Source organism: Trifolium pratense, linkage group LG2, assembly GCF_020283565.1.
Source record: "Trifolium pratense cultivar HEN17-A07 linkage group LG2, ARS_RC_1.1, whole genome shotgun sequence".
NCBI lineage: Eukaryota > Viridiplantae > Streptophyta > Magnoliopsida > Fabales > Fabaceae > Trifolium > Trifolium pratense.
Window position 1 is genome coordinate 19,267,224 of NC_060060.1, and position 16,380 is coordinate 19,283,603.

The 16,380-nt window shown below is 36.6% G+C and overlaps 1 protein-coding gene across 3 annotated transcripts; it reads left to right on the forward strand.

The window, feature by feature from the left end:
* The first annotated feature begins 123 nt into the window (after positions 1–123).
* On the forward strand, positions 124–9,033 carry LOC123903863 (GPI ethanolamine phosphate transferase 2-like). 3 transcript variants are annotated; one of them, XM_045953539.1, is made up of 17 exons: positions 124–340; positions 415–514; positions 1,591–1,635; positions 1,767–1,934; positions 2,042–2,126; positions 2,205–2,311; positions 2,709–2,789; positions 3,726–3,778; positions 3,858–3,960; positions 4,485–4,628; positions 4,936–5,032; positions 5,670–5,895; positions 5,987–6,080; positions 6,168–7,178; positions 8,048–8,140; positions 8,254–8,537; positions 8,669–9,033. In XM_045953539.1, the coding sequence occupies exons 1-17, from the start codon at positions 216–218 to the stop codon at positions 8,808–8,810; spliced, it is 2,958 nt and encodes a 985-aa protein (XP_045809495.1). In that variant the 5' UTR covers positions 124–215; the 3' UTR covers positions 8,811–9,033. The 3 variants fall into 3 exon arrangements, with proteins under 3 accessions (XP_045809495.1, XP_045809497.1, XP_045809496.1); XM_045953541.1 differs by lacking the exon at positions 124–340 and having other exon boundaries at positions 441–514; positions 1,786–1,934; XM_045953540.1 differs by lacking the exons at positions 124–340; positions 415–514 and having other exon boundaries at positions 1,591–1,670.
* Positions 9,034–16,380: the final 7,347 nt, after the last annotated feature.

The window sequence follows — 16,380 nt, forward strand, 5'->3', positions numbered from 1 at the left end:
AAAAAGCTTGATTAATTAAAAAACTAAAACCACAAATCAACTAGAATATGTAAAACAAAAATGTATTTTTTTTAAAGAAATATCAAATAAAATATGTGAAATTGGCAAAACGATAGTGGCAGCAAAGTAATATTCCTCTTTCCGCCACATCGTTCATCTTCCTATTCTCTCTACGTTCACCATTTGGATCCATCCATCCAAAAAAACCCGTTAAAATGTCTTCAATTTCATGCACAAAATTAACACTATTCACCATATCAGCACTCATCATCCAGTTCATCGGTCTCTCGCTTTTCGTCTTCGCTTTCTTCCCTGTCAAACCACTTCTATCCGGCTACAGGTACTAACTAACAACTTCAACTTCACTTCAATTCTCTCTCGCACGCGTTCATTTGATTTTCTTTTCGTTTTTAGTGGCTCTGAGAGTTTCCGACGTCCAACCTGTGATGACGGTGTCGAAGCGAATCCGAATGAAGCAACTCTGCCTCCAGATCGCCGGAGGTTTTTGTATCAGGTTGTAATGCTGAATTGTAAATTCCATTGGTTTTTGTGATCGTTGATGATTTTTTTTTTTGTGGTTTTAGACATATACCGAGTTAGATTGATATCAAATAACAGTATATGCAGATTCATTCCATTTCTATTTCTATTTGTTACGAATTGGAGATTTGTAGGGATTGTTATGTTGTGGTATTTTAGATTTTTAGGTGTAATAATGAAATTTTAGTACCAAAACTATGCTAACCGACTTGCACTAATAAAATGGCTCCATTATTCGATTGCTTATTACTCCTGCCGGTCCTTAATATAAGAGAAATTTTACTTTTAAGATTCATTGAGAATCTAATGTAACATTATTAGATTTTCAATGAATCTAAAAATTACAATTTCTCTTATATTAAGGACCGGAGGGAGTATTTATTAATGGTTGAAGATAAACTTGACTCGACAATTAAGTTGTTTGATATAGTTGGAACTAGGACTATATTTTAAAATGGAAAGCAAATGTTTGCTCCATGATTAGGAATGAAGCAGTGACACAAACACGACGTAGACACATATACCAAATACTTCATCTGTTTCAAAATGAGTGCCACTTTTCAATGTAAAATTTTCCAATAGTGCCCTCTAACTATAACTATATACATTATTCCCAAAGTATTAGATTTCACTTTGTATTTATGATGGTGAGAAACACACCAATAGTTAATAGGGTTAGTTTAGTAAAACTGTCATATCTTTGGACAATATAATTGCTTTTCTTAATCTGTGTGCAAAAACCTTAAATGAAACTCATTTTGAAACGGAGGGAGTACAACAATGACATGTTGACACGGTTAATAATTTGAAAATTGAAGTGATTGAATGTAGTCACATGTGTCGGATACTGGACACGCCTTTTAGTTGGATCATATGTCATGTTCATGAATGTGGGTATTCATATGCTATACAGTAATTTTCGATATGGAATAAATTCTTAGGGACTTCGGTTTGCTCATAATAGATTGTGATTAGATGATTTAATCTGATTTCATTTCTGCTTCTAGTTTTATTGTTACTGAACTGTTTGGAAAAATGTTCTCTGTGTAGGAAGTATCTGAGATGCCTCCTTCTTATGATCGACTCATCTTAATGGTATACACAGCTGCCATAATTTCATATTTTCTGAGGTCTATGATTTGATCATTTTATTTGTTTTTGGTTGTTCGTGGTCTAAGGCGATCATTGAAGATATTAATTTCTCTCACACAAGTAATTTACTATAGGTCATTGATGGTCTTCCAGCAGAATTTGTGCTTGGTAAGATGGGTCAGCCACCAAGCAAGGCTTTTATGGAAGCTATGCCATACACCCAGTCATTGCTAGCAAATGGAATGGGTGTGGGATATCATGCAATAGCTGCAGCGCCAACAGTTACCATGCCTCGTTTGAAAGTTAGTGTCAATTCCAGTTTCAAATGTGGAAGTGTGTAGAGAGCATATTGATTTGAGTTTACTTTTTCTTTTTCTATCTTATTATTATCTTGTGTTTGTTGTTCCAGGCCATGGTTTCTGGAGCAATAGGGGGCTTCCTGGATGTAGCTTCCAACTTTAACTCCCAGGCTTATTCAGATGACAATCTTATTGGTTAGTTGAGCATGTTGAAAAATTGAACTCATTTGAATTTTCTTGGATCAGTAGTGATACCCTCAGTATTTGTTGCAGCACAATTCTTTAAGATTGGATGGAAAATGGTTATGCATGGTGATAATACATGGCTGAAGTTATTTCCTGGTTTCTTTGCACGGCATGACGGAGTTAGCAGTTTTTTTGTAAGTCTTCAATGTACATGTCAGCATATAGACTTGGTCTTATGCCCCCCAAATAAGCTATAATACTCATTTAGTTATCAGCAATTACTATAATTTGCTGTACATTATCAGATCCCTTTCTCATTTATAATGTTGTAGCAACACATTTTATTTGAGATGATACCGTAGCAGTGTAGTCTGCTCTTTAGAGAGAAGAACCTCATGCTAGAGACTAGTAGTAATTAATCACAACCATTCATTGATATTAAAATTAATGGTTAAGATTAAGAGTAACTCGTTAGACTTACTCTTGGAGTCAACGGATCCCTCCTCTCTCTCTCTCTCTATATATATATATATAAATTTTTTGGATGCTTTATCTTTTACAATGTTATTCTGAGGTTACTTGTCACTATAGGTTAAAGATACTGTACAAGTGGATCGTAATGTGTCTCGACATCTTGGTGATGAACTTAGCAGAGATGACTGGAATTTACTCGTAAGTAATTACATAGCCACTTCATAATTTTGTTCCTATCTAATCTTATTTTGAATTCCCATGTTGTAATGATTTTACACTATCCAGACTTTTATGCCGTTGCTTTTCTGGCCAAAATGGTGGAAGTTACGTCCAATTACCAATAAACATTGTTGCCATTTATTCTGTGGCATATTTCTGAGTTTTGGATATAAGAATAACTTTCTCTTGTGTATGAATTTTAAAATTTTGTTTTTCCTGTTTTTTATCTTTAAGAAAACTATTTCCATACATATAGATTTCTTGAATCAGATTTCAATAAGAATCAGTTGAAATATGTTGGTAATTTTTCAAGATTAAAGAAGACAGTCAGAGAGTGTTATGCTGTTGTTTGGAACTTAAGCAATTTGACTGCATGTTAACATTTTTCCTTCAATCCTAACTATATATCACTAGACCTTTTCTATGGATTCACATAAGGAGATGTCGGTTCTATCATATCAAACAAGCCGTATTGTTTTTTATCTGCTATAAAAATTTGTTTGGTTTGGTTCTACTTTTATATATCAAATTATGTTTTTTTCTTCCAATTGGGCCGCTATGTATGGTTCTACCTATATGATTACACCAAATAGGAATAATAGCTTTTTTGGCTTTACGTTTTAATATTTGTTCCAATCAATAATCAATTTGCTTATAGCTAGATAGTACACTATTTTTTGTATCTCTTATCATCAGAGTTCTTTCAACTCATGACTTATGAGAAGATATTAATCTACTTTTGCACTGAATTGTTGGTTTCACTTTTACATTAAATTAAGATTAAGATCCATCTGTTACATAGTTTGACCATACATGCTGCCAAATGTGGAATTTTTCGGTCTACTTCAGAATTGCATGATGCTTTTCAATGAAGATTTAATTTCATATGTAGACATTTTACTGAGTTTATTTTAGATACTTCATTATCTAGGCTTGGATCATGTTGGTCATATTGGTGGACGAAGCAGGTATAATCACTAACTTTCTGCTCTATACATGTAATTTCATTCTGTTCTCTAAGCTTCACTGGGACATTTCCTGTTTCAGTGCATTAATGGCTTCAAAACTTTCCGAAATGGATGAAGTAGTGAGGATGATTCATACTAATATCTTGCAAAATCTTGAAAATGATCAAAGGCAAATGCTTCTGGTTTGTGACTATCTTTTTGTTGCTTTTTTGAATTGTGCAATACAGAATTCACGTGTCTTGTTTATTGTGGTGTGTAGCGTGTAGACATTAATAAGGACCGAAGAGTTCCTCGGTGAATTTTATCTATTTATCTTGTAATGTATATGACTTGTAAAATTCCATTTAGGATGTATTTGCATGTGTGAGCCTGCACATGCATGCTTGTATAAGAAAACAAATTATATGTTGGAGTTCTACTTAAATGCCTGCTTTTAATTTTTAAGTTAATGTTCAATGGCCCTTTGGCTTTGTCATGCATCCATGGTATATTCTCATGGCTTTTCATGTCACAACGTTTAGTATGAGCATACCTACAGCAATAAGAATTTTCATCTGTGATCATATACCTTTGGTGTTATGTACTTTGAAGTGTAATTTAAGTTTTCTAATTTTCTTTATGGGTTTTTCAATTAATTATTGTAAAGACAAAGTCCATTCAAATATTCAAAGTTTTAAATAGTATCTGGCTATAAATTTCTATCCAGGTTGTAGTCAGTGACCATGGAATGACAGAAAGTGGTAATCATGGAGGTTCATCGTATGAGGAAACAGACTCTCTAGCTCTTTTTATTGGACCAAAAAACCATGCTTCTAGCCACACATTATCCAATCATGACACGATTTTTCAGGTAATGAAACTATACTTCATGCTTGTAGGTTGTATCACAAGAACTACTCACATCTTCTCTTGAACCTGAACGTATTGCCAAAACAGTTGGCAAACCATCAGAGTTTCTTCTTGCATCAAGTGTATTAGCCGATTTTTGTTTGTATGCTTCCTAATGCGGAGAACCTTTTATGTTTTAAATGACTTTGTAGCCATCCCTGCTTTCTTGTTTTTCAATCTTGAACTTAACATGAACTACCCATTTAACAAAATATCCTGGGCATTTGGTGGTTACCTATGTATGCAATTTACATCGTATTGTACAACAGGTTGACATTGCTCCAACATTAGCTTTACTTTTTGGCGTGCCTATTCCCAAAAACAATATTGGTGTTTTGATCTCTCAAATGGTCGACTCTCTGACTGGTTAGCTCTCTCTCTCTCTCTCTCTCTCTCTCTCTCTCTCTCTCTCTCTCTCTCTCTCTCTCTATTTATCAAACAAACTAAACCAAATGTGATATGGCATTTTTCCCCATCTTTTCCAATTTTCTATGAAGGACATACATGAAACTAGACATGGCACACACACAAATTTATCAACAGTCACCACCACTTATGTCGAAAATATATGAGCCAACACGGATATATAGTATTATATAATTACAAATTAAATATGAGCCTAATTTACAGAAGATATAAATCAAGAGTCGAGATGGCCACTAAATGACCACCAAAACAGAATGAAGATGATGACCCTGTCTAATTAAAAAACTATTATATTACTTTTGAAAGCTTTTTGTTTCTGGTCTTTTTTGTGCAATTTTTTTCACTGTAGCTGTATTCAAGGAGTGAAGGGAAGAAGAACAAAAAATATTAAATGGGCCAATTGTCCAAAGTATTTGATGTGTTGTCTGGGTGTCAGTGTCCGACACGTGTCGGACATGCCGACACACACAAACCCACAAGTTTCGGTGCTTCATACTAATGTTTCTTTGAGCAATATTATATGTCGTAGCAGCAAAGTATGTAACTGCGTCCTTTTTTTTCTCCTTTGGTGATCTAGATGAACAAAAGTTGAGGGCACTGCAGTTGAACTCATGGCAGTTATTCAGATTACTTCAAGCACAATTGCCTGATTTGTCTTGTAGAAATTTTCCATGTGATTCTTTCATTACTGATAGTGGACCCACAATTAGTGAATGCAAAGGTAGCAAGGAAAAGTTGTTTTGTTGCTTGTATTTAAACGCCGCCGCTCTTCATGATGCCTGGAGGGATGAAGTAGTCATTAAGTATGTGACAATCCTGTTGTTGTTTCATATTTTTACTTAATTCTACAAGAAATATTTGCCAACATCTTTTCATTTGCCATTTATTTTTTAGGTCTAATAATACAGAAGGATACAACACCACTGTTGCAGCATATCATGAGTTTCTAAGCAGAGCAAGCGAGTGGCTATCACACAAAGCAACTGATGTATGTATGGTCTTCTGTGCTTAAAGTTTCTCTTGAGATATATCTCCCCTTCTGTTATTTTGATTCATGACACTTGTATTTGTTCAGAGACCAATTAGCTCACTTGCTTTTGGAGTTGCTGCTTTGATCACATCTTGCTTGATACTGCTAAAACTTCTATTTGTTATCCACAAAGAAGTTCCTGCTCAGGAAATTCAAGATGTAGAGAATTATATGAAGCCACGGAAGTTGGATGAAGTGTTCATTTTGTTAGGCATCCTGATTCTTGTTATTAGTATGGGATCAAGTTCAATGATTGAGGAAGAGCATTACATTTGGCATTTCCTAACATCCACAATTAGCTTGTTATTTTTTCGGAAAGCAATACAATCGTTTGACCTTAACAAAGCAGTTGGTGATCTCATTTCAGCAGAGAAAAAAAACTACACATCAGGATGCCAAATTAGTTTGTTATTCCTTATTATTTTTTGTGGAAGAATTTTGAAAGGCTGGCATCAAGGTGGTGTAAATTGGACGAACCTTCCTGACATTTCTTCCTGGCTTGAGCAGGCTGGAAGTCAATATATAAATCTGATACAGATAACATCATGTGTCATAATCTTCATGTTGGGCATATTTCTATTATTCCTATTGCAGTCCAAAAAAAAAGTTATAATGGTCATTGGGTTGAGCCTTTTAATGTCTGGTTTGTTGGTATTGCAGCATTTTATGAAACATCAGAACATGTCTGCCTCAAACAATAAGGATGCCACCTTATCAGTTCAAGTTTTCTATGCTGTTCTGGGAATTACTACTGTTACAGTTGTATTGGTTTTGCCATGGGTTATGCCTAAGAATACTCATGAAAAGTGCTCAAAATGGAACCTCTACATGTCTGCTTCTGTTCCTACAGAAATCCAGAATATGACACCAATATTTGTTTTAAAAGATTCTTTGTATGTTATAGGGTGCATGTACATAACATTCTGGTGTCTTCTGCAGTTGTTGCTTCAACGACCGATTAATGCAATGCCTTTGTTGTTGCTCAATGTTCAAATTTTGGCTTACATGCTTGCTTTCTCTTCTTGTGGGTCACATCATAATAAACAGTGGGTCGAGGTAAGTTGTAAAATTCATGAATAAATATCAGTTTTTATTTTATTTTTTTATAGCAGATTAGTTAGGGGTTCGAGAGTGCAGTGCTAACTCTGAAAATGATTTCTCCATTATCTAACTAGATAAGGGTTCTTTTAGTTCTCTTTGTGGAGTTTTGATTTCTGTGTAATTTTCAAACTATAATGGGTTAGGGTTTACAGTTTCAATTGCATTTTTCAAGCATTATTTCTTTTCAAATTAAAACATCTTTATATATTTATCCAAGATAATTACACATGGATGGAAGGTAGGTGGGCAACAAGCTGCGCCGCTAAACCTTTTCAAATTGGAATTTTCATTAAATTTCCACCATGTACAGAGTACAAACTATTCTGACTAATCAACAGAAGCATGTGCTTCGTGCATTTGAATAGGCCATTGTTTGTATATTGTCTCAAAAATTGAGGAATATGAAGATTTATTTCCTGAATTGCTTGAGCTAAAGTTTGAATACAGTCATGGACGTAGTTTCTTGTTTAATAATGTGTTAATATTCCAACATCTCAACATACTGTTTTTACATAAAACTAAAATTCCTATTGTATGGCTTACAAATTATGATTCATATGAAGAAGAGCTAAAGATATTTATTTTATAGTCTGGTGCAAATGTCTCCATAGCAACGTGTATCGAGTAAATAACACTACATTCAAAAGTTAAATGGTTGTAAACTTGTAATATTGTGAATTGTTTTGAGTTGATAACTTAGCGAACTGCACTATGACTATTACATGTACTTGTTTCTGTGCTTCATGTGATTTCTTTTTGATACATAATGAGTATTTTAATGAGCTCAAAATGCAAATCATGTACTGATACTGTGTGTTTGTTAGATTGCTGCTCTGTACAATCTTGGAATGGCAGGCCATTTTGCTCTTGGGAACAGTAACACGCTAGCTACCATTGATGTGGCTGGAGCTTTTATTGTAATGTCTCCTATTTTTCTTTTTGCAATTCTTTCGAAAAGAGCACACTATTTTCAGGTTTAAATTCTCCATAAATATCTATTTTCTTAGCAAGGTTTCCCTTTTGTTGGCAGGGAATTTCAAGTCATTCAACCTTCCTTTCAGGTGTTCTAATGTACATCATTACATATGCATCCCCAATGTTATTCTTTTTTTCTTTGGTGATGTACATCTCTATCAAGATCACAATCTGTCCACTAGTTACCGACGGTGGAAATTCTGGAGAAATTCTTAAGTCTTTTCTTGGATTTCCTTGCCTAGTACCACTGAGCATAAACTCCATTCTCTTGTCAGCATACACGATTGTCTTAGTGTTGATGAGGAACCATTTATTTATTTGGAGCGTCTACTCTCCCAAGTGAGTCTTCCTTGAAGTTGATGAATGATTGAGACAATTTTATTCTGTGATTTATTGAAATAATAAGGATTAATTATGATTTTCTGGCATTATATATCATTTAACAAACTACACTGTTATTTGTTCTGCAGGTACCTTTATGTCTGTGCAGCAACTGCATGTGTCTATATTGGGGTCTTCCTTGTTGTCACAACTGTGATTTATACATATATAGTGCTTTTCTGGCTGAGAAAGAGTTTTTCCATAACTAGCAAGGAAGATGGTACGCGATAATCTATGTTAACGTAAATTTATTATTACACTGTCAAACAGCAATTTTGGCTCTTTTAAGTGCTTAGTTAGTAAGTGAATGTTATTTTAATTTTCCGGGTGTATCACAAAGTGTAAAATATGGAGATGCGTTAGGAGAAAATTTAGAACAGAACGAAACCTATCTACATAGGACCATACTGTTGATGCCAATTTACAAAATGAACTGGGTTTTTTTTTTTTTTTATACACAGTTCATGAACTAACCTTTAAACTAAGTACATTCACTGGATGTTTGCTTACTGTTTTTTATGTTTTCAAACAGATGAAAAAACTTGTTTGAAAGCAATGTTTTGTGTGAACCGTTAAAGAAAACAATAACTGTTTTTTAGCTTTAAAAACAGAAATTGGAGAACAAATTATGGTTGTTCTTGTTTTGTATTCTATTTTCAATAACAAATGAAATGCATTTTCTTTAACCCTCTATCCGGTCCACTATCACATTCACCTAGAACTAGAAACACTCATGTTCATTCCATGAACCATCAAACCACATCCAGTGGACTGGAGGAGCTAGGGGTGGGCTGAGGTGGCACGGAAATTAGGAAATTATTGAAATACTCTTGCTATTTTTATAAAATTACATGTGTATACTGTACTATATATATTTGTTTGGACGTGAAAATGCCAAATTTGAGAGGTAGCATAGCTGATAATTATGCAGTTAAAGGTGTTGAAGATTGTAGGTTCAACTCTTGTTTGCTCCAATTTTGCATTTTGCTTTGTAAAAATAAAATCAATTTTAATATACAAAAGTGTTCGAACCCACACACCCTTGAGGACCAAAACATTTTCTTAGGCACCAAAGCAAGGACATTATTTTAGAAGAAGTTAGATTAATATGATGGTAGAGGTGAAAATTGTAAAAGACCCTTACGATGCATTTTTTTTTCACTTTGCTTTTTTTTTTTGCATTAACCACTTGAGTCTAATATCATAATTTTATTTTATCTGTGGTAACCGCCCTCGCTCTACCATGTTCATCTCGACTTTCAGATTTTCTTCTCATCGTCAAAGTTATGTTATTAAGCAATTTCTGTGGGTAGCAACAACAGGAGACGACATTATTTTTCAAGATACCAATTATAAACCATATAGGGTGCCAAAATTCAATGGCTCAATTTTTTCAATTTGGGTAAATACGGCGATGAAAGTAGGAACAACATGGGTAAGATCTGGATATCATTGCTTCGTCAGCACTTATTTGCCAGAAATTGGAAAAATTAAAATATAATTGAGTAACCACAAACTCCAATCTCTTTTTCACACTCATTTTCTACGGTAAAATTTTTCAACTTTTCCTAAATATATAACAACATTTGCAATGGTTATGCGGTATAAAGATATGGGGAGTGCTGGCCAACACCATCTTCGCCGTTAACACCGCAATCGCACAGAGGAATTGTGCGTTTTTCTTTCTGGTCTCTCCTAGAGCTTCGCCGGCGCATCCCAAGCTCAGTCAGTGAGAGTTTGTCCTCGATTGTTTGGGTATTCATTCTAATCGCTTCTCATACCATATCTTCAGGTGAAGTTTAATTAATCCTCCCAATCTACAATCTTTATTTCGAATCCTGAGATCCGATTCGATTTTGTTTCCTTATTTTTATGTTGAAGATCGAATCTGAGTCTTCTTCTTTGGGCCTCTGATTTAATTAGTGTTTTGAAAAGCTTTATTCTCCTTGATACATGCCTGTAAAATCCCCAATTTGTCTCATGTTCTCTTTGATGGGTTGGGTCATGTAATCTGGATGAATCTTATCCCTCAATTGAAGTCTCGTATTTTCTCATAGAATTGATTCCCCTGCAATTCAATTATCCAACATCATCGGATCCTTAATTTCCAGAGTTAACCAGCAAGAATATTTTGGCTTTATGGGTACAGATTGAATCTTTGATCCGAGTGTTAAGTGAAGGGATTAAAGACTCTTTTGTTTCCACTTCAGTCACGATATACCTTTGCTAAGAGAATATCAAGGTCATGCTGTCTTAAAATATCTGTATCAGATAACTGTGTTTTAAATGAGGAGAAAATTATCTTTTCTTTCCTGGTTGATGTAGCTATGAAGGAGGAAACTCTGATCAATACTGGAGTGCTGGAAATCAAAATTAATGGCTAGATCAATTGTTGCCACGTTTTTGTTTTGGAAGCTGATTACTCATGCTGATACTGAGGGATACTGTCTTTTTCTCTCACCCCTATATATTCAGAGATTCTTGAGACTCTCAAACACAACTCACAAACATATGTTTCTAGTAAAAATACTCATCTTTGTTATAGCTATCTTGCCCACCTGTTCCTCTGTTGCCATGGAAAACCTCAACATCAATGATAATACTGGTGCTGCTACTTTGTCTCCTGAGGAAAAGCTTGAATTATGTCTTGTTGGTACACTATTGACTGACAAGCCTGTTAAATTCAAAGCTATGCAGGAATGCTTAGCAAATATATGGCGCCCTAGTCAGAAAGTTGAAATTGCTGCCATTGCAGGGAACAGATTTCTGTTCCAGTTTTTTCATTTATGGGATATGGAAAGGGTCTTTCAAGCAGGACCATGGACGTTTGATAATCATATGCTGGTACTTAAAAAGCTGGCAGTTGGTGATGAACCTTTGGCTGTTAAACTAGATGAGATTGAGGTGTGGGTTCAGATCTTTAATTTACCTTTTGGCTATGTTGTTGAGCCAATTGGCTTGCTGATTGGAAGCCACCTTGGGCGTTATGTTAAGTATGATGATTACACCAATAGTGGTTCGTGGCGTCTGTATATGCGTGTCCGCGTTGCTATCAAGGTTGATGAACCGCTGAAGCAAGGTCTTACTTTTGAAAAGGAAGATGGAGGTGTTGTCCATGTTTTCTTCAAATATGAAAGGTTGGGGATTTTCTGTTTTCTCTGTGGCGTGCTTGGCCACACTGAAAGTTTCTGTCCTAAAAGGGTTGAGCCTGGTTTCGTGGAGGGAGAGAAGGAATGGGGAAATTTTCTGAGATCTAACAGCAGCTCAATTGGAGGAGGATCAACCATCAACAAATGGTTATATGACAGCAGAGGTCAGTCTCGTGGGAGCCATAGTGGAGGTAACAAAGCAACTAATGGTACAACAAATGGGAACGCTATGAGGGAAACAGAAGCTGTTGGAATTAATGTTGGACAACCAGTCCAACATGCTCGCTTTGGCAGGGTGAAAGTTATCCGTGATGTGCAAGGTAGAGGCTTCATCTTTCAGACTGCTACAGCAAATCCAATGCATCGGGTTGCTGCATATGATGGTACAGTTCAATGGGTTCCGTTTGTGATCAATCTTGAGTCCTTGGCAAATCCACTTGTCAATTCTGCTGTGGGCCAAAGAATTATACTCGAACGTAGTAACAACACCAATGCTCTGCAAGCTGCAACAGGAAACATAATAAATAATTCTGCTATGATGGTGAGAACTTTAACTAATGGCTCTGCTGCTGAGGAGTTACCTATCGGCTTAAAACCAAGCTCTGCTATGACAGTTATTCCTATTGCTGATGTGACACAAACACCATCTGCAAACTCTATGGCTCAGGGCTCTGGTATCAAGATTGTGTCTGCTCCCAAGAAACGAATGAGAACTTATCAAGCAGGTAAAGATGCAGAGGCTGAAGCGGATGAGCTTACAAAGGAGATGACTGCTGATACTACACATGTCAAAGCTTCAACATCAAGCTTGAAGAAGACTGGTTTGGATGTTGTTAATATGAGGAGTGCAGAAAATGACACAGCTGTGCACACTAATCCTTTATTTGATGTCGATATTGTAATGGCAGGCACTGGTAGCCAGGCCTGCCAGCCCAAATGAATATTATAAGTTGGAACTGCCGGGGCTTAGGTAACCCGAGTGCAGTTCGTCATCTAAAATACCTCATCCGCAAGTATAAGCCGGATGTAATGATATTGTACGAGACTTTGAGTAATGCTAATAAAATAAATGATTTGCGTTATGTTTTGAGTTTTGATAATTGTATGGCTGCTGACCGTGAGGGTAGAGGAGGGGGTGTTGCTGTATATTGGATGAATCATGTCGGATGTGTTATTACCAACTACTCCCGTAATCACATAGACATCGAAGTTACTGATCCGATGAGGGGAAAATGGCGTTTGACTGGTTTTTATGGTTATCCCGAGGGGAGTCGGAGAAGGGATTCGTGGAACTTTCTTAGACAACTATCACAAATCTCTAATCTACCATGGTGTATTATTGGAGACTTCAACGATATTTTGTCTTCCGATGAGAAAAAAGGAAGAACTGATAGAGCAAATTGGCTTATACATGGTTTTAGGGAAGCGGTTTCTGATGCGGGGCTAGTTGATTTGACTATGGAAAATTACCAATTCACTTGGTTCAAGAGTTTGGGTACAGCACGGGCAGTAGAAGAAAAACTTGACCGAGCCCTCTCTAACAATGGCTGGAATCAATTCTTCCCTAATGCAAGACTAGAATGTTTGACTGCAACTTCCTCAGATCATTACCCGCTGCTGTTATTATGTGATCCGATCACTCCTGTCTCTAATAAAAACAAACATTTCAGGTTTGAAAATGCTTGGTTGGTTGACCCGGATTGTGACAGTTTTGTCAAAAATAGTTGGCAATCTCTTTCGAATAATGGTATTGTTCATAAGCTGGAAGGCTGCGCTTCAGACTTGCAACAATGGAGCAAAGAAAAGTTCCATATGCTACGAAAAGATATTGACAAATATCACAAGAAGCTGGAGCAGCTGAGGGATCATGTTGATGATACCAATATTAATTATTTCAATGCACTTAAAAAAAGATTATCTTCTCTTCTTCTTCAGGATGATCTTTTTTGGAGGCAGAGAGCAAAGACCTTTTGGTACAAAGATGGAGACTTGAATACTAAGTTCTTTCATGCGGCTGCTACTACAAGAAGGAAGATGAATCGCGTTAATATGCTCCTTGATGATAGCGGTGCCGAAGTTCGTGACCAAGAAGATATGAGTATTATTGCTAGGAATTATTTTATTGAGCTTTTTCAAAAGCAACACAGCTCTCGCAATGCGGTACTCAGTGCTTTGTCACAAACTGTTTCAAGTGATGATAATCAAAAACTGACAGCTCCTTTTACTGTTGATGAATTCAGAGCTGCTGTTTTCTCTATGCAAGCTGACAAGTGTTCAGGCCCGGATGGCTTTAATCCTGGTTTTTATCAGCATTTTTGGGATATGTGTGGTCATGAAATCTTCACTGCTGGATGTGCATGGCTGGAAACAGGCGTTTTCCCTCCCAGTTTAAATTCCACGAACATTGCACTAATTCCAAAAGGCGAGACTCAAACTTCGATGAAAGATTGGCGGCCCATAGCACTTTGTAATGTACTCTATAAGGTGGTGGCCAAAGTTCTAGCTAATAGATTGAAGGATGTACTCGACACTTGTATATCTGAAAATCAATCAGCGTTTGTCCCTGGAAGATCAATTCATGATAATGCTATGGCGGCAATTGAAATAGTGCACTTTATGAAATCCAAGTCTAGAGGAAAGAGAGGGGAAGTTGCACTAAAATTAGACATCAGCAAGGCCTATGACAGAATTGACTGGGATTACCTCAGAGAAGTTCTTTCCACTATGGGTTTTTCTCAACAATGGATTTCTTGGATCATGCTCTGTGTGGAAACGGTAGATTATTCTATTAATTTTAATGGTAAGCTGGTGGGCCCTATTGTACCGGGGCGAGGTCTCAGACAAGGTGATCCTCTATCACCATACCTCTTTATTCTTTGCGCTGAAGGTTTATCGGCGCTTATTAACAAAGCTGATAGTAGAGGAGATATTCATGGAGTAAAAATTTGTAAAAATGCTCCTATCATTTCGCATCTTCTTTTTGCAGACGACTGCTTTTTGTTCTTCAGGGCCACAGAAAATGAAGCCTTGGTAATGAAGAATATTTTGTCTATTTATGAACAGGCTTCAGGTCAGTCAATTAATCTACAAAAATCTGAAATCTTCTGTAGCAAAAATGTATCGGATCCTGTTAAAAATTCAATATCCCATATTCTAGGAGTACAACAAGTACTTGGAACAGGTAGATATCTTGGTCTCCCCTCTATGGTGGGAAGAAGCAGAAAAGCTACTTTCAGATTTATTAAAGATAGGATATGGAAGAAGATAAATTCTTGGAGCAGTAGATGTCTTTCTCAAGCAGGTAGAGAGGTCATGATTAAATCTGTTCTTCAAACTATACCTTCCTACATAATGAGTGTTTTTTTAATTCCACACTCCTTAAGTGATGAAATTGAAAAAATGTTGAACTCATTTTGGTGGGGTCATAACAAAGACCAGTCACAAGGCATTAATTGGCTCTCTTGGGAACGTTTATCTATGCACAAAAGTGCGGGTGGCTTGGGTTTTAAAAGTATCACAGCTTTTAATTATGCAATGCTTGGCAAGCAAGCCTGGAAACTTCTTACTAACCCAGGTAATTTAATCACTAGACTCTTCAAAGCTAAATATTTTCCCAATAGTGATTTCCTTAGTTCAAGCATCGGTCATAATCCAAGTTATGTGTGGCGAAGCATCTGGAGTGCAAAGTTTGTTGTTAGAACTGGGTATAAGTGGAGTATAGGGACTGGCCATAATATTCCTATTTGGGATAGCAGATGGCTCTCTGATGGTTCTATCTTATCACAACCAACCAATATGCATGTGAATTTAGCTGATATGCGTGTGTCTGATATTCTAGAACCCAATGTAAAGCAATGGAACCCCACTTTAGCTACAAGTATGTTGGGAACGCAGTTAGGCTCAAGAATCCTCAAAACTCCTCTCTTTGATTCAGTTTCTCATGATAAGATCATTTGGAGATTTGAAAAGAATGGAAAATACTCGGTTAAAAGTGCATACCGTTATTGTATAGAGGATACTCTTGATTTATCTCATCTTAAGGTTCCAGGTAATTGGAATCTGGTTTGGCAAATTCAAGCACCTCCAAAAGTTAAGAATTTTATGTGGCGTTTATGTCGAAATTGCATCCCAACCAGGACCCGTCTCCTTCAGAAAGGTGTCAATTGTCCCGGGGAGTGTGTTCTGTGCGCCACCGAGATAGAAGATAGCATACACATTATTCTCTCTTGTGAAGTTGCTCGACAAGTTTGGCAAAAATCCGGCTTCTTGAACACTATTCAGCAGCACCTCACTGTTAATAATAACATTGCAGATCTAGTGTTTTCTATTTTACAGGTACTGACAGCGGAACAATGCTCCCTTTTCTCCACGGTGCTTTGGAGTTTGTGGCAATCTCGTAACAACAAACTGTGGCGAAGTCAAGTAGAGACAGCTTCAGTAGTGTTCGACAGAGCCTGTACGGTCCTTACGAATTGGCAAACAGCCCAAATCGCACCAAAGAAAGGCATCAACGGGCAACAACAACCAGCCGCAGCAAAATGGGCGCGACCGAGTTTGGGTCGCTACAAATGCAATATTGACGCCTCCTTCTCCTCAGGCCTTAACAGAGTTGGCATAGGTACATGTATTAGAGATGATCAAGGCAGATTTGT